The sequence below is a fragment of the Trichoderma aggressivum genome (genome assembly GCF_033847375.1).
Source record: "Trichoderma aggressivum f. europaeum strain CBS 100526 chromosome Unknown scaffold_007, whole genome shotgun sequence".
Taxonomy (NCBI): Eukaryota; Fungi; Ascomycota; class Sordariomycetes; order Hypocreales; family Hypocreaceae; genus Trichoderma; species Trichoderma aggressivum.
In genome coordinates, this window is record NW_026946373.1 from 609,022 (window position 1) to 626,192 (window position 17,171).

A 17,171-nucleotide genomic window follows, 5' to 3' on the forward strand; every position below is an offset into this window, starting at 1 on the left:
AGGAGAATGACCAAGAGGAGGCGTAAGGAACACGCGAAGAGTAAGCACTTGGTCCAGGAGAGTTACGCCTTGAGGCGGTTTACTCCAACGTGTGCCTTTCTTACGTGTTCGTGTCCGTCCTCTGGAAACTCTCTCCACATTTCTAGTTGAAGCACAGTAATCGTATTCAACAATATACGGAACAGCTACCCGCATCAGTTCGTAGTCCGCAAGCGCGGTGCCGAGTACTAATCAACCAAATCAAAGCGGCTCAGCTACCCGAGTCTCTTATCCGTACCGAACTAAAACATGCCATAACAGCTTCAACTCCTGCAATCCTTGGTCTAAATCTCCTCTATCCCCCAGCAAATCAGCACAAGCAACCCAATCTTTCACTGCCTCTCCAATAATCTGTACATCCACGATGCCATTAAGCGCAATTTGAGCCGCCAAGGGTGGCATCGTTGGCCCTCGGAAGTCACTAGGAATACTCCCCGAAGACAGCTGGAATCCGTGATGTGCAAAGACTGGGAATTTATATGTTTCGCCTAGAGCCAGGAGAAGGAGCCCAGTGCCGCCTCGCGTGAAAAACGACGGATCGACAATCAGGGCTTCGACATCTCGTGAAAGAAGAACATCGCCGTGGATCTGCGCCTCGATCAAGTGATCCAGGTTACGGCTTGGTGGTCTTTGGTAAATATCTTTTACGAGAGGCGATTTGCTCAATGCGTCGATATACTCCACCATCCTTTTCGGTCGTACTTTTTCTACACCCAGAGCTGTATCTCGCGTGAAGGATTCTTCCAAGAGAGCGGCTAATATCCCATCGAATTCATCCGCTGTGCCTCTTTCTTTTGGGATTGCTTGAGAACCACCAAAGGTAAACGTAGACCGAGACGACACTACTGGTCGAAGTAAGAAATAGCAAGACCCGAATCGCGGAGCTGGCCCGTCAGAATTACGCATCAAGTCCAAAGCACCGTATTTTGGTCTTAGTGTCGGATCGAAGGCATTCGCCGCAGTATCTGGGTTGCCAGTGTCATGATATGCACCGCTGAAAAGGCTTCGCTCCCACTCGTCTCGCGCACCGCCCAGCTGAGTCGCAACAAGGCCGTTGGAGATGCCAGTTTCGAATTGATTCCGGCATGTGTCGTCCTTTAAGAGGGACTCAACGACGGTACGCCCACTACGAGACGGACGATCGGGGTGAAAATGCAACGCAACCCGGGCATGCTGAACTACAGTCTTTCGGATACCATCTAGCCTCGCTATTGGGATGTTGGACATGCGCAAAATGTGTGAGATGGTTTGGAGAGCGTCTGGTTTAAGCGCTGCTGCCTGGGCTTTGATATTGGCAATGGCAGCTGCCTGAGAAGGATGCAACGCCGGCATAGTTTTTTGTGATGATGCCATTTCCAACAATCATGCCATATCCATATGCATGAAGGTGTTGATGAGTGAGTGTACGCACAATGGTGATTTATCAGAGAGGAGTCCAACGAATACGTGAGTTGACCGCAATGACTCACAGCGACATCCATGTCTGTAGGATTCATGAGATGGAACTAATTCTGTAACTTTGGCCATTCAGTATTTAGGTTAATCTAATGAACTGCACTACTGTTGTCGCCTCCAATCAAAACGATTCATCCATCCCTGGTGTGCATGCAACGTATCGTTTCTTTATATTCCGTATACCTCGTATACACTAGTGGGTTGCAGGAGATCCTGCCTCTCTGCTCGGGTCCTGTAGCCTCGCCAACTCCAACAGCAGTCGATACATGTACACCGCCATGTCCTTTTCTCTCATTGCCTTGAAGAACCAATCTCGACCCTGCTCTGCAATTTCTCTGGCCCTATTTTGTCCGGCCTCGGTTGATGTCAAATAGAACACCAACTCCGGAAGCTCTTCCAAACTCTGGCTGACTGGGATGTAATGAACCCAGGGAACGAGGCGATCATCGTGCCATTCTCTGAGGAGCGTTTGCTTCATTGGTGCCGACTTTGATGCGAGCAGCTTGTAATAGCGACCACTAATACCATTTCCATCGAGATCAAAGACTAGACGTGACTTGAGTGCTTTGTCCTTATCTGCCCACCCACCGACCTTGAAGAATCTCTTCTGATCTCTGCAGTATTTCCTGTCGCATTGGAATATCCTGGTAAAGGCGACGTCAAAGAGCCGACCGTTAAGAAACGTTGACGCAACGCGCTGGATTACACCGCCAATCTGTCGCAAATAGTAAAACTCTTGTCGCTCTATGTTTTGTGCCAGCTTCACAAATCTTTGCCTCTGGTAGTTTCTCCAGTTTGCATCTGTGGCAAACCCGCCGGTCGTGGATCCAGCCCAGTAGAGGTTGTTACGCTTTTTATCCCAGCCAACCTCTTTTGAGTCGTCGTATATAAATTCTCCTTCAATGTATGCAGGACTCGGGAGTAAGATGTCGCCCATTGTCGAAGGCGAGCCGGTCGAGAGAGCTGGGATAAACCCCTCGACAAGCGAAAAGGACACGGGGCTCATGAAGAGGCCGTGCATATTGCGATACTCTGGGTGTTCACAGAGATCCATGGCGGAGGATTGATCCGTGACAAATGGTAGATCAAACGCTTGCGATGAAGATTGCGTCTTTGCTTTCTTGCTTTCATCCTTGGACGCACAGAATTTTGTCACCTCATCCCAAATAGGTTGATGGGACATGCTGGTGATGTTAAACTGCGGATGGTTACGGGCCTCATCCGCTCCCCACGTCGGGATTAATATCCGCGGCTCATCAAAATGATTCACCAGAAACTTGACGTCGGGAAGAGCGCCATCTAGTCCTTGGAATAGCGTATCAAGTAGAACCTTGAGATGTCTATCGAAAACTCGATAAGCATGCGCACAGTCCGAGGTAGCAGATTCGCCGTGGAAACTGCAGAACCACATTTCACTGTTTTGCGCAAAGTGAATCTGGCTCATAGTCTCAGCCACCCGTCTCCCGCTGAGTTTCCAAAATGGTGACACGGCATGATAAATTGCGTCAAAATCGTCGATTACAGGAGATTTATGGTGAACTGCAAACTCATACCAAGCTTGGAAGCCTGGCGGCGGCTCAGCGTGGTATCGGAGCTGGTATTGTTCGACAGCCTCTTTGTAAGACGTAGATTGGGTCTTGAGAAGACTCTTAAAGTTGGCCTTGCCACCGCGTACAAGGCTCTCGACGGGGTGCTCTCGCTCAGGGCCGAATGTTTTCGCCGCTTGTTGCGCATCGCGAATCATCCAGAGGTTGGATAAAAGGGGCATTAATGATGCGAGGCCAAACAGCCATAGCACAAGCCTGAATTTTGCTTGTTTCGGTAACAGAGCGCCGAGTTGGCCGAGAGTGATGACGGAAACTAAAGTGTAGGCCACAGCCTGAAAATCTGATGATTCATTTGTTGGATTAGTAGTGAAGGAAATACTAAATGTGGTAATCAGAGGAGCAACAATCCAAGAAGCATCCCGAGCCTGAGCAACAGTTAACGATCCAAAAGTTTGATCCATTGCATGTCCACGGGGAAACCTACCACCTGTATAACGAAATACCAAGATAATGCCTTGATAAAAGCTAGGAAAAAAGTTCGGACTATGGCAGTTGCATTTAATCCAAAAAATACAACGTCGACGCCTGATATAAATAACAGAAGAATAGCAATGCGGACAGAAAGAGGCCGAATGGTATTCTCAAGGTTGATGGACGGGAATATTGTAGATGTCCTATTTCTTGGCAACAAAGCAGTGTATACAATGAAGAGAAAAGCGCTTGGAATGATTGAGAATAAGAATCCCCCAATGCTCCAATTCGAGAATGTGAGAACACCAAAAGAAGCAGCCAGAACGGCACCCCAGTTCGTGCTCACCAAAGGGGAAAATAAGCCAACAGGCTTTGAAGCGCATCCAAGGTAATTTTGAACCGCCAAAAGCAGAGGCGTCAATGCAGGCTGTCGTCATTTAGCACGAGCTCAGTCATTCTTTGTGTAATTGTGCTCTTCTTACCAGAAATTGGACTAACCCAGTCTCCGACCTTAGAAGTGAATAGACAGCAGCGCTCACTGCTACAATCCACAATGAGTATGGAGATGTCGATGCCCCCCTGGCCTTGCCAGAGACTACTGGTCTCAGCAGCGATTTAGGCTGTGGCTGGCTCAGGGACTTGATCAAGACAGGCAGAAAAGCCCAGCATAAGATCTCCGTATCGAGCTCAGAGTCTTGGGAGGACAGCCATTGTGCCAGCGCAGCAAACAGTAGAGCTGCTCCGGCGTATCCAGCACTGGGTCCAGCATCGTCGGCCCTGGGAAGCCACATGATGATGCTTGCCGTTGTGAGCTGTTGATACCGACTCCCACGAGCGACCGCGAGGAAAATGGAGAACGTGGCATGGTGCCTGTACAGGGATCTAAGCCTCCCTTGAAAAGCTCCGGTTCGTATTTAGCACCGTGTTAACGGAGTAATGTGGCTGAAATCGTCGCGTCACGCTTACTTGGTGGATCCCTGGGATTTACGAGCAGCCGATAGAATGAAGGCGATTCAAACTTTTACGCTGGGGCTACGTTTGAGGCTATCTTGAAAAAATTAATATGGCAGTAGAGTTACCACGCAAGCTTGATCTGCGTAAACTTTTAACTAAGATGGAGAATTTGCAAAGTCAAAAGAGCAAGTTAAAGGTTTATTTCGCAATTGTCCTCGCAGCCTATTATTTAATACAATCCCTACTCTACTGTGTATATTCTCATTAATACAGCCATGATACAAGTACGACGAGCGTAGAGCGAATGAAGTAATGGGAAACTCCCACTAACTGCCGCCTGAGTATCATCATTAGCATCAGGTATTCTAATAAGTGACCATAGAAACTTACCACAGCCGGCTCCTCCTCCACAACCTCCTCCACCACCGCCGCCAGCACCCCCAGCACCGTTACCGCCGCATCCAGCACCGCTCGATCCGCATATCTAAGAGATGGTCAGAATTTGCAAAAATGTATTCATCCAGTTGGTACATACCCCTCCGTTGCCGTTATTACATCCTCCAGCACCGCCACAGGCGCCAGCCGCTATGCCTCCATTTCCGCAAGCCGCGGCAGCACAGTTCCCCCATGCTCCTTGGCCGTTGTGAATCGTAGACGGATCCCATCCATAGTACATCCCGGGAGCAAACCACGGCGGGAAAGGATATGGCCCATATACTGATACATGGGTCAGTTTTCATGCAATAATTGAACACCTGTAGCTTCGAGATAAGACTCACTAGTGTATTGAGCACCCCAAAGAGTAAAGTAGTCTTCTTTGGCAGGGAATTTCTGACCCTTCCTCTCCGCTCTCTTTGCCGCCTTTTGATACTCTTGGTCTAGCCATTGGCGCTGTCGAGCACGCGCTCGTGCGGTGACTCTCCTCCGATCTGCCGTTTCGACCGTCTTTACGGCATTATGGTAAGATATATGGGCGGATTTCTCTGGTGGACACGTTTCCGCTGTCTCGGATTTGTGAAAGGACGCTGATAATCTCGCAGTGGATGAGATGCCAAAAAGTCTACCCACAGCCGATATTTGCGAGGAACGAATTGCTACCGTAGAGACCAGAGTATTAGCTTGACACGTCTTTCCTCTTGGAGTGAATGGATGGGCCGACTCACTTTCACAATACCAGCAGGTGCACTCGCTGTACACAGCATCAAACATATCTTGGTAAGTCTTTGTTGTCCATTCAAAGCATCTGCTGAGTTTGTCCTCGTCAATTTTGTCATCGTGATCGATGAATTTTCCAGTCGTCGAAACTGTATAGTAGTAATAGTGTGAGGGGATGAGCTGATGCGTATGCCAAGCCAGATCAACGTCCAGCGTCGGCACCACAACCTTGCCGGGATGCTTCTTCATAATCTGCAAGAAGCGGTCGTATTTGACAATGAGCCGCGTCATGGTATCCCGTGCAGTCGGGCTATGAAGCCAGTCTATCTTGACCATCTTGTCGACAAAGACGCCCTGACGCATAACAGCAGCGCAAAGATCAAGGCCAAATGGAGAAAAGTTCTGCCAGTATCGGCTCATCATCTTGCGGATGCATATACCAGCCCAAGTGTGTATTTGATAGCGAGCAAACAAACCTTTTTCTGAATCTATGTTTCGAATCTTTTTGGTGTTCGTCAGAGTGTCTTGAATCAGATTCCTCACGGCTTTCATATTTAGTCGCTCATGAGCCTTGTTTTCTTCTTCTTCTTTGTTCTTATCCTTCTTCTTTATCTTGTCTTTCTTCGCTTTGCTCTTGGCCTTTTTGGTGATGGGTGTCTGAGACGGCGGTTTGATCAACTCGGGAATTTTGCTCCGTAACTCTCGTTTAATCATGCGGTTGGGGAATGTCCTATAATACTTTTCGCCCTTGGTTCCATCGGGCACAACCTCAGGACGACCGCTGCCCGGATCAAGGATGGTGCCTGGCATCGGCACTGATTGAACTAGAAGAGCGGAAGCATCGGAAACGAATTTTGTCACTGATAGAAGCTCTTTATAGTTTTCATTTTGGCAATTAGGACACTTGTGGTTAAAGTTGCCATCGCCATAGCCATGGCCGATCAGTCCCGTAAACCTGAGAATGTTAATGCATGTGTCAATCGGCGGCATGGCATAGGCGGAGGTTGCCTTACTCGATATCTTTCACATCTTCCTTCATTCCGCATGTCGTCCACGGAATTTCATTCTTGCTAGGGCAGAAGGGACACTTGAGTATCTTCTCCATGTCGTCATCCTGATTCCGCCAGCGATGGCCAGTTTTGGCAACCCAGTTTATCTTCGCTTGGTGGGATACATTATAATTGAAGTCTGTGTCGATGGCTTTGTGTATTAGTTCCCACGGCATGCCAGCTGCCCAAAACGAGCCCATCCCATGTCGTATTGAATCTTCAAGGAAAGCTCGAGGGTTGAGCATATGCGTATGAAGGACCATCAACACATCTGCCATAAAGACATCAGAAGAGATTAGCTCAACCCATTGTAAACCTCATCGTGTTTCCATGTTTCTCACCTAAAGGCGGTAGCATATTTTCCTTCCACCCCAATCCACCGCGGTTTGTAAAACTTCTGTACTTGGGGTCATCAGGTGTTGCCATGTCCTTTTCAGTCAGCATGTCGGTTTCCGTAAGGGAATACCACCAATCCTCATATCGCTCAACTGCACGAGCAACAAACAACGCCCATCTCTTCTCGCGAATCCTCGCTTGGCCGGCCAGTGTCACAGTTGCGGAATTGGTCTTTTCGAGCAGGCGAATCATGGGCCAATCAGCATCAACTCGGTAATCATCCAATGCCCATTTACCACGGCTGTTCCAGAGATTCCATAGTCCGTCGGTGTAGCCAATGTCATCCTTCATAGCCTGGATAGCATGGAGAAGCTTGAGATGAGCGAGGCAAGCATCCTCCGAAATGCCAGATCTGACATTCTTATGGTCGAATGTGATCTTCTCGAATGTCAGATTTGTAAAAGCGGCATTGACGTCTTCCGACGCCTCGCCGGCATCGTCGCCATTCGTAGCCTTGGGTATCTCGCCATTCGCAATGTTAGGGATCTCGCCATTCGCCATGTTAGGGGTCTCGCCATTCGCGCCCTTGGAGGTTTCAGGAGTAATCGAAGTACTCGCAAGATAAACCGGAGGTAAATCGGAATACATGTAGTCGCCATCAGAAGCCTGAGGCTCTGGCTGCAGCGGGGCCATCTTCATCTTTGCTCAATGCTCCAATTCTCTCCTTAGAGTTGCGCGCGATGAATCGACATGAGAAGGATCATGCCACACGCGAGGCTGCGAAAGGGACGGTAATTTATTCACCCCCGGTTTTCCAACGCGAATATGATGATAAATGCAAGGCGAAAGACGGCTAAACTTGAAAAGGCACCTATACCCGCTTGTCATCATCTACTGGGCCTGCGAGTGCATGTGCGGATTCTGCATGCATGGCTCAGCTGAACACTCTGATGAGAAATCAGGAAGTTTCCGAGATGCCGGATTGAGTTATTCAAGTATTGTTTACACAGCCCATCTAGTCTCAACTCAACAACTGATGTTGTTTACATGTTCTGGCGCAAGATGGGTCGACTTTCATGCATGCGATACCGCTCTCTGCAATCGTAATCGGGATTGGCGCCGGGATCGGTACCCGGGTGAGAGAATCCTGGCGTTTGCCATTTGTTTGGCTTATTAAAGATGGATTTAAACTTAATTATTCCTCTCTATGGAGGAATTGAGTGCTGATTTAGATCGGACATCTCCGTCTAGCTTACAAGTAGCGTTACACGGAGACGAGCCCGGAAAATCATTCTAGAATGACGATAAGTCTCAACCTGGATGACAGGTCATGAGACCGTTCCAAATCAGGCCTCTCTAAGGAAACATGGCCTGTTTAGAGATACCAAGTGCTAATGAGAACTGATCAAACGAGACATCCTCTCTCTTGATCGGGAAATGTCCCCCCGCTCTTCGGACATGTCAATGCACATGTGGAGGCAAGACATCGGTGCTCTCGCCTCTCTTTTGAAAAGCAGGACTATGGTAATCGTTATCATTATCACACCAATGACATTCAAATCCGTTTCGTTTATGCTGGAAAGTTAACAAGTACGCGTCATTAGGAATGCCTGATACGAGGCTGATTTAACGGGATAACGGCACGCAACAAGAAAAAAAAAACGCCTAGTCAATAATGAGGCGAAGCACCGGTGTAACGGTGGGAGAAGTTGAATGTGGTTTGTTACCTCGGTGTTTCTTCCGCTTCATGTTCCGCACTTGACAAACTATTAATAGCACCAGTTCTTAAATAACGGAATTGATATAGATTGATGAAATTTAGAGATTAAGCTACATGAACATGGATGATAGATAGAGCATTAATAATAAGCAATATCGGCCCCCATGTTGGTAAACCAATCCCGCTCCAGGTGAAACATTTTGGCATCTTCGAAATCATAAAGAATATCCTCGTCATCGAGACTATCATAAAAGTCCTCATAGACCCCAATCCGTTCGAGCACTGGGGCTGCTTGTTTAGCGCTTTGGCGAGTCGGCTCTTTGGTCTTCTTCTTCTCATTCTTGCTGCCTTCTTTGGGCTTCCACATGTCTTGTCTCGCCTTCTTCGCCCACTTCTTCAAGTCTCCCGGCTTCATCAAACACTGTATCACAACCTCTCTTGCAGCCAAAACATCCTCCATATTGTCGTGTATCCCGTCCCCGCTTCGAATTTTGATTCCGAGAAATGTTTCACACAGTTCCTGAAGTCCCCACCGCCGGCGGCCACTCCTGTTCTTCTTCCCTGTCTTGTTAAAGACGGCCTCTGTTGCGAGTATTGCCGAGTCCACGACACGCATGTGAATTAAGCGGAGAGCCTCAAAGTCAAATAGTATGGATTGTCCGACAAGGATTGTACTCTCGTCGACATGCTTCCACAGCTCTTGGCGGGCAGCGGCCCAACCATGCAAAGCATTTTGGTGTGCTACTGCCTCGTTTATGGTCGTAGCATCTATACCGTGAATCTTCACTCTCCAGTCGGTGATTGGCCGAGAAGGGATCACTAATGAATCGATGAGGGTCTCGCCAGTCAAGAAGTCCATCACGTAGAGGCTGATCAGCTCATCGGATCCGTCAAATGTCCCTGCCATCTCGCAATCAATTACAACAGCGCGCCGCTTGATGGTGGCAGACCGAATCTGTGGTGTCTGTTGAAAGTCTGCTAGGCTTGGTCGTGGCTTTTCCTTCTTCTTCATCGGCCCTTTCTCAACATCAAGTATATAGCCTTCCTTCTCAAGCATCTCTGTGGAATGGCATTTAGCAGAGAGCTGATTGAAGACCTCATCTTGCTGTTGATGTGTAAGGCATGTGTAGACGACATCCCCAAATTGCAGTTGTACGGGAGATGGCGCATTTGTTAAAGTCGCATTGTTATCGGTGACAAATGCGCTCGCAGGAAGGGATTGCTTTGCTTCCTCTTCGAGGTGGGCTGCTGATTTTGCATGGTCCGCTGAAGCACTGGCGCTCTTAAACCATCGCAAGCACAGTCGGCAACATTGATTCGCATTATGACCAGTCTCGAGTGCATGGCTGATTATGCGAGGTCTAGTTTTAAATTGCTTGGTGCAAACACCGCAGGGAAATGGTGCCATCGTATGCTATCGAGAAAAAGATCTTCTTGCTTCAAACAGTATCAAGAGAAGAGGAGATGTCGATTGTGCTGGAGGATTTTGCACGATCTATCGTGTACTATGAGTTGTGACTGAAGGAAGAGGTGAGGGGAAATGCATGCAGGTCAGTTGGGATCACGGTTATATAGGACTGAGGCACACATACATTGTCGCCAGCAATAATGAGCTTTTACTCGCAAGAGACTGTCCAGTATTCATCAGCCACGTAATTACAATTAATTACTGACTCTTTGAGCGCCGTGATTGGCATTTGTTGTGAGATTGTCGCAGCTGGACCTATGAGAGACTGTGTTTGGGGAGGCCTACAAGACCGCTTATGCGACCCCAGCTTGATGCCTAAAGGCTGTGAGCAAGGCACTTTTTATTGAGGGTACACTGTGCTACCAATCATCTTGGAATAACAAAAGCAATCTGGTCATAGATGCACTGTGAGATGGAACAGAATTGTTGAGAAGAGTTCATTGAGGGAAGCATTCATCACAGCTCTTAAAGTAGTGAACCATGATTAATCCACCTTGACAAACTGCCATAGAGTCGTTACATGCTGTCGCAACACTATATTGTCCGAGCCCGGCAACACGCACACTTTCTTTAGTGTGTGCCACCAGTGTGGCATCAGCAACTCGTAGCCTCCCTCCGGATGCTTCCTCACCGTCATATACTCCCAGGCTTCGTGCTGAAATGTTGCCGAGTGCATTTGTTCCTGGTTGTTGTGACCCATGAATCTGCCGGAATGGATGTTCACAAAGCCAAAATATCCATTCTTTTCCACACAGAGCCATGTTTGTTGCTTGTTCACGTCGTGCTCGATATCGTAGACGTAGAGATGGCCCTCATCATTTGAGCAAATCACTCGGTTGGTGTCATTCATAAAGATGTTGTACTTGTTGCCTGGCCAAGGTACTGCGTATCGTCGGCCGTCCCAGATTTCACCCAAGACAGTGTGTTCCGACGTTTCGGGCGTGAATTGGGTAAATGCACTAGACGAGGCATCCGTCAATTCTTCCATGCCGGTATTTTGGTGTGTCTTTTGCATGGATTTGCTGATTCGGTGCGTGTAAAGTTTCGAGGGCCTGTTTAAAAGCGAGTATACATCAGCTGCTATTCGTATATTTGAAAATAAAGAAAAATACTACTTGCCTGGATGCAGTGTTGGATGAGAAAAGACTGTCAGCTAACCTATCTTCAGAATGTGGAGAGAAGAGATCCAAGACTGGAACTGGGAGCAAACGGAAAGATGTTGGTAATTCACTGGGCGGCCTGAGACATGTGTTTCCATGGGTCTGGGTACTGTACTACGTACATGCTGCAAGTCTAACGTTATTCGAGCGTTACGGCTTCCTGCATAATAGTTATTTGTTGGACAATTGGCTCCTCAGCTGTAGGCCTTTCACAGTTTTGAGTACGCAGCCTTTAAAATTCGCTATGCCGAGGATTCAATCAAGCTATGTACCTATACAATTAATTTACAGCTAATTATAGCACTACGGCCATGGGTTAGTATGTACATGTAGGGATTGTGCGTCTGATACGCCTCACGATGGTGCAACTTGGCAAGCGGAGGTTAGGAAAAGAGAGACCGCAAAGAGAATAAGTGCATACATGCAGCAAGATAACACCCAATCAGCCCATCAAGTGGTGCTTTTGTAAAGGAACGCCATTCAGCCAGAACCTGAGTTTTCCTATCTATTCATCTTAATAGCAGTTGCTAGAAATATATAAATACAGTTACTAAAGAAATATAAACAGAGTAGTAGTGACTAGAGAAGTATATACATAATAGCAGTTACTAGAGAAATATAAATATAATATAGTCAGGGGACAAAGGTCTGCGAACGCGAAAAAAAAAATACACCAAGTTTAAGAGGGGATAATCTATGCCAGCCGCAATCCGCAACAGTTACTACAAAATATAATATTATAAGCAAATACTAATAAAAAATAGAATATTTATGAACTATTATTAGACTTAGATTTTAATTGGCTATATAAATATTTTCTAGATCTAACCATAAATTTTTGAAAACCGTACCTTTTGGTGGTGTTGAGTATAGCGTTCGCAGGCTTTTGGCCTATAACCGTAGTACCTGGTAGTTACTAGAGAAATATATATAGTACTAGGTAGTTACTTGAAGAATGGTTGTACAATTTACTTGTTTAGTGTGGTTGTTCAATATATTCTCAGTCTTGGGGTTTCTGTCCCCCGTTTGCCTAGCAAGGATAAATTAACAAGCATCCCCTCACACGCGGCATTTGCCCAGAAATTCCCGCCATTCTACAACAAGATGAATCAACAATCACGAGGCGTTGTCCTGAATCAAGTCAACATAACTGACGCACACGATGGCGAGCCAGAGCCAGACGTCGATATCATTGCCATTCACGGCCTGGACACCAAGTCGCCCGACACGTGGACCTGGCGATCTCAGGACGGCAGCAGGCCTAATGTACATGTAAATTGGCTAGCCGATCCTGATATGCTCCCAAGCAAGATGAAGCGAGCTCGAATATTCACTTGCGACTGGCCTGCCGACTTATTCCCGGAATCGGATTCGATTCCATGGACAGTCAGAGAGTTTGCTCGACGCTTGCTCGCTGGTATCTACAAAATGAGAGTTCAATCGGGCAGAAATCGTCCAATTGTCTTCATAGCCTCGTGTCTCGGAGGTATCATCCTGATGGAGGCTCTCACAATAGCTGATAACCCGCAAAGCGATTATATCTCCATCAGGAAAGCCACACGCGGAATTGTCTTCCTTGCAACACCGTTCCGCGGAACTGCATTTCAAGATATAGCCTCTTGGGCTGAGCCAGTACTGAAGACATGGGCGTTGCTCGGAAAACGCTCGGTGACACAGCTGCTTGACAGTGTGAAAAAATCGACCTTCTACCTTGAGGAGCTTGTGCGTACCTTTACTCGGTTGTGTCAAGATAAAGATTCTCCTTGCAAAGTGCACACTTTCTACGAAACGCGTGAAACGGTTCTTCCAAAAAAGTATTTGCCGTCTTTGTTGTTACCATTTTTCGACAAATCGAAACCTGTATGTATGTACACTGAGTGTATAACCATGTTCCCTTGGTAATACACTCATTAAGCTGGAGTATGCTAACTCTTGGCAGCTGGTCAATAGTAGCTCAGCGACTCTGGACATTGATTCCGACCCGTTGCCACTTGAGCGAAGTCATGTAATGATGAATAAATTTGCTGGACCTGATGATGGCGATTACATTGCCGTTACAGGGAGGCTTGATGCACTCCTTCAGTTGATTCGAGATGGACTGCAGCCGGTCGATGCTTGGATGCGTGAAAAAATCTACACCCCAGATAGACTCCAGATCGAACGGCTTTCTGGCCAGAGGTTGCCAATGGATCAGTGCTACATCAATCTCGTCATAGTTGAGCGGCTTGAGGGGCAGTTGGATCAGTCGACTAAAGCTCAATCGTTGCAATATTCGTCGGGTGCTCGACAGTTCGCTCGACGGACGGCCGAGATGAGTGAAACCGAGCTTTCAACGATTTTCAACGATCGCCAAGGTCACGACGGTTGTTTAATACACCCAAGAAGAATCCTTATACGGGGACGCGCGGGAGTTGGTAAAACTACCTTGTGCAAAAAGATCGTCTATGAGTTTTGCCGAAGAACATGGGAAGAGTGGAACAAGAACTTCCACCGTATCCTTTGGATACCTCTGAGAAATCTAAAGTTGCAAGAAAGAATGAGACCGGGATACAACTATGAATGTCTATTCAGTGACGATTACTTCTCTCTTCCAGAGAACAGACCGGACTTGGCGAAAACCCTGTCTAAAGCAATCGCAGCAAAGAACAACACGACTCTCTTTCTTCTAGATGGCCTAGATGAAGTGTCTGAGTATTTGGATGGTGAAGGCACCATGTCTCGCTTCCTTCAAGACCTCTTGAAACAGCCAAACGTCATCATCACGTCTCGACCATCTGCCAAACCTCCGCCTGGAATAGACTTGGAGTTGGAAACGGTTGGATTTGACGATGCGCAAGTAAACGCATATCTTGACTCTGACCTCACGATTAAGCCAAACGTCAACAAGATCAAGTCGTTCCTTCAGGATCATTGGCTGCTCCAAGACCTCATGCGGATCCCAGTTCAGCTGGATGCGCTTTGTTACACATGGGATGACTTTGACTCTGGAATATCACCGGACTCCATGACCAGTATATACCAGGCCATAGAGCAAAAACTGTGGAAAAAGGACGCAGTAAGATTAGAACGGATCCTCAAAAGCCGGGCTCAATCAGCTCTTCCCGCGGAGGTGGGAAACAGAGTCAAGGCCGAGACTCAAATTCTCGAGATTCTTGCTTTTCACGGAATGTACCACGATATAATAAACTTTACGTCCGCGCATCTAGACAAGGTTGTCCAAATCTTCCCGCTGCTCGAATTGACGCTCGACGACACGCTTGGACGACTTTCTTTCCTGCGGACGTCTGACTCGTCATCAAACTTCAAAGTCAGAAGCTATCACTTTATACATTTGACCTTTCAGGAGTACTTTGCTGCTCGATATTTTGTCCAGCACCTGGCATCTGGAGAGCAATTATCTGTTTTGGAACTTAGCGGCCGACAGAAGAGAGCAAGTCTTCAAAAGCTCAGTCCCGATCAGTTTATAAGGGATAAGAAATACAGTACTCGTTATGACATCTTCTGGCGCTTTGTCACTGGCTTGCTCTACGCCGAATATGATGAGAAACAACTACACCGCTTCTTTCTCACTGTAGAGGATCAGCCGCGAGACCTTTTGGGCCCTGTACACCAGCGATTGGTTATGCATTGCTTGCATGAAGTTGGTCCGGCGGATGAGATGGAATCTTTCGCTCATCTTCGAGTAAGGCTGGAAGAACATTTATCTCAGTGGCTAGAATTCGAATGCAAGCTCCACGGTGTATCATATTTACTCTTGGGGATTGAGTTCCCAGAGCGGTCATTGAACAGCGCCTTACAACGAGCAACTGAGGATATAAAGATGGATATTCTAAACTCGTTAAAAGATCGATCAAAGCTACCGCAGAGTGTAATGGAGCTGATTACGGCCTGGCTAGAGGAGAGTCTTTCGCAGCATTTGACATGGACCGTCCTGTCCACACTTCGCTCAATCGAAGACCTACCACTCCCGACACTCAAAGCGATAAGAAAACGGCTAAATGGTGAGGATTTGGCCATCAGACAAGCGGCGGGGTTGCTGATTTACAACCGACGGAGCTTACCCGAAGATATTCGCGCGGCTCTAGGGGTATGGCTGGAGCAACATGATGTTTTCAATCTCTTGACAACGGCAGTTGTGCTTGACTTTGAGCTACCCAAAGACGCGATGAAAATTCTGGCTGCACAACTAGAGAATTCCGATCCAAGTGTGCGACAGAAAGCACTATCTGCGCTGAGCGATCCATTCCCCCTGCCTTACGATGTGCAGAGGGCCATAGTGGCACAGCTGAAGGATAAAAATCCAGATATTCGACGTCGAGCATTGTTTGCGCTTGACAAGCAACGCTACTTGGCTAAAGATATTCTTGAATACATGGTGGAAATCCTTCGAGATCAAGAGAAAGATATCCGACATGGAGCTTGGAAAATACTTCAATGTCGAACGGGCCTATCAGAAGAAATCTTGAAGCCTATCGCGGCCCGTCTGGTATCTCAAGATAGAGATACTGACATGATGATGCTCTCAGATGACACGGAGCTGGAAACCAAACTTCCTGAGCACCTTGTTCCATGGCTGAAGGATGATAACACATGCATTGCATGGAAATTAACGATACTACAGCTGCTCCAAAATAAAGAGCTCTCCATGCACATAATAAGGGCTATAGCGGCGCAGCTGGAAGACCAAAGCAAAGACATCAGAAGAGAGGCACTAAAAGCACTAAGACCGGCCCGCGAGGAAGAAGAGGAAATATTTCCTATTAACATTCTTCAAGCTATAGCAGCACAGTTAACACGCCAAGATAAGGACGTTAAGGAGGCCGCCTTCGAAGCCCTCTCAAAGCAACCAACGCTACCAGATGAGATCCTAAACGTCATATGCAGACAGCTGAATGATCAAGATTCGGATATTAGATGCTTTGCTCTCTCAGCACTTTATCACCGACCGCAATTATCTAGAGACATCGTTGAAATCATGGCGGCGCAACTCAAACATCGAGATCAAAATATTAGAAAGCATGCAGCTTCCGCCCTTAGACATCAATCGGTATTATCCAATGAGATACTTGAGGCTCTTGCGACACAACCCAAGGATGAGAGTCCCATGGATAAATTAGAAGCCGCACGAGCGCTCTCCGGTCGGGAACTATCTGAAGAGATCGTAGAAACCATAGCAGAACTACTTAGAGATCACAGCCGCGATATTCGACTGGCAGCAGTAAGGGCGCTACAGGGGGAGCCGGCCTTACCTGAACGAGCCCTCCAAGCCATTATGCTAAGTGCTGGTTATGACGGTGATATCGGCGTTAGGATAGCGGCGGTAAAAGTACTTGGAATTCAATCAACTCAATCCCCGCTGTCTGAAGGAATACTTGAAGCCATAGTGGCCCGGCTTCGGGACAAAGCCACTGCTGTCCAGAAGGCAGCGATGGACATCCTCCAGAGCAACCAAGCAAAGTTGCCCGAAAGGGTACTTCGAGTTGTAGCGCAAAATGTTTACGATATGGATGGAGCATCCCGGAGGGCGGCGGTGGAAATTCTCCGGGGTAATCTGGCTTTTCCCAATGTTATTTTGAACGATGCGGCCTCGTATCGTGCGTTGCTTGGGGCGAGCTTCAGGCGACGTGCTGTTTGCTATGCTTCGGGTAGCGTCTTCTACGTTGATGTGCCTGGGAGTTTTGGAAATGTTTGTGTTAACCGACATCCAGACGAGTTCATGGATACAATACGAGAATGGCAGAGAGAGGCGGGAGTCCCACCGCAGCTTGATCACCGGAGGACAGAGAGTTACGCGGGTTCGATATGAAGGGTGACACT

At 47.5% G+C, this 17,171-nt stretch overlaps 5 protein-coding genes across 5 annotated transcripts; 1 reads left to right on the forward strand and 4 right to left on the reverse strand.

The window, feature by feature from the left end:
• Positions 1-267: 267 nt before the first annotated feature.
• Triagg1_2748 (uncharacterized protein) lies at positions 268-1,371 on the reverse strand (the record flags this gene model as incomplete). Its single annotated transcript, XM_062896963.1, has 1 exon — positions 268-1,371. The coding sequence occupies one exon, from the start codon at positions 1,369-1,371 to the stop codon at positions 268-270; it is 1,104 nt and encodes a 367-aa protein (XP_062758365.1).
• Positions 1,372-1,687: 316 nt separating this feature from the next.
• On the reverse strand, positions 1,688-3,502 carry Triagg1_2749 (CAZyme family GT90; the record flags this gene model as incomplete). The annotated part of the gene is made up of 1 exon (XM_062896965.1): positions 1,688-3,502. The coding sequence occupies one exon, from the start codon at positions 3,500-3,502 to the stop codon at positions 1,688-1,690; it is 1,815 nt and encodes a 604-aa protein (XP_062758366.1).
• Positions 3,503-4,792: 1,290 nt separating this feature from the next.
• Positions 4,793-7,705, reverse strand: Triagg1_2750 (uncharacterized protein; the record flags this gene model as incomplete). Its single annotated transcript, XM_062896966.1, has 7 exons — positions 4,793-4,803; positions 4,857-4,950; positions 5,002-5,183; positions 5,246-5,560; positions 5,630-6,576; positions 6,635-6,941; positions 7,012-7,705. 7 exons carry the CDS (start codon positions 7,703-7,705, stop codon positions 4,793-4,795), a joined length of 2,550 nt encoding a protein of 849 aa, XP_062758367.1.
• A 1,160-nt stretch (positions 7,706-8,865) lies between these two features.
• On the reverse strand, positions 8,866-11,209 carry Triagg1_2751 (uncharacterized protein; the record flags this gene model as incomplete). Its single annotated transcript, XM_062896967.1, has 2 exons — positions 8,866-10,000; positions 10,758-11,209. The coding sequence occupies 2 exons, from the start codon at positions 11,207-11,209 to the stop codon at positions 8,866-8,868; spliced, it is 1,587 nt and encodes a 528-aa protein (XP_062758368.1).
• A 1,249-nt stretch (positions 11,210-12,458) lies between these two features.
• Positions 12,459-17,160, forward strand: Triagg1_2752 (uncharacterized protein; the record flags this gene model as incomplete). The annotated part of the gene is made up of 2 exons (XM_062896968.1): positions 12,459-13,076; positions 13,294-17,160. The coding sequence occupies 2 exons, from the start codon at positions 12,459-12,461 to the stop codon at positions 17,158-17,160; spliced, it is 4,485 nt and encodes a 1,494-aa protein (XP_062758369.1).
• Positions 17,161-17,171: the final 11 nt, after the last annotated feature.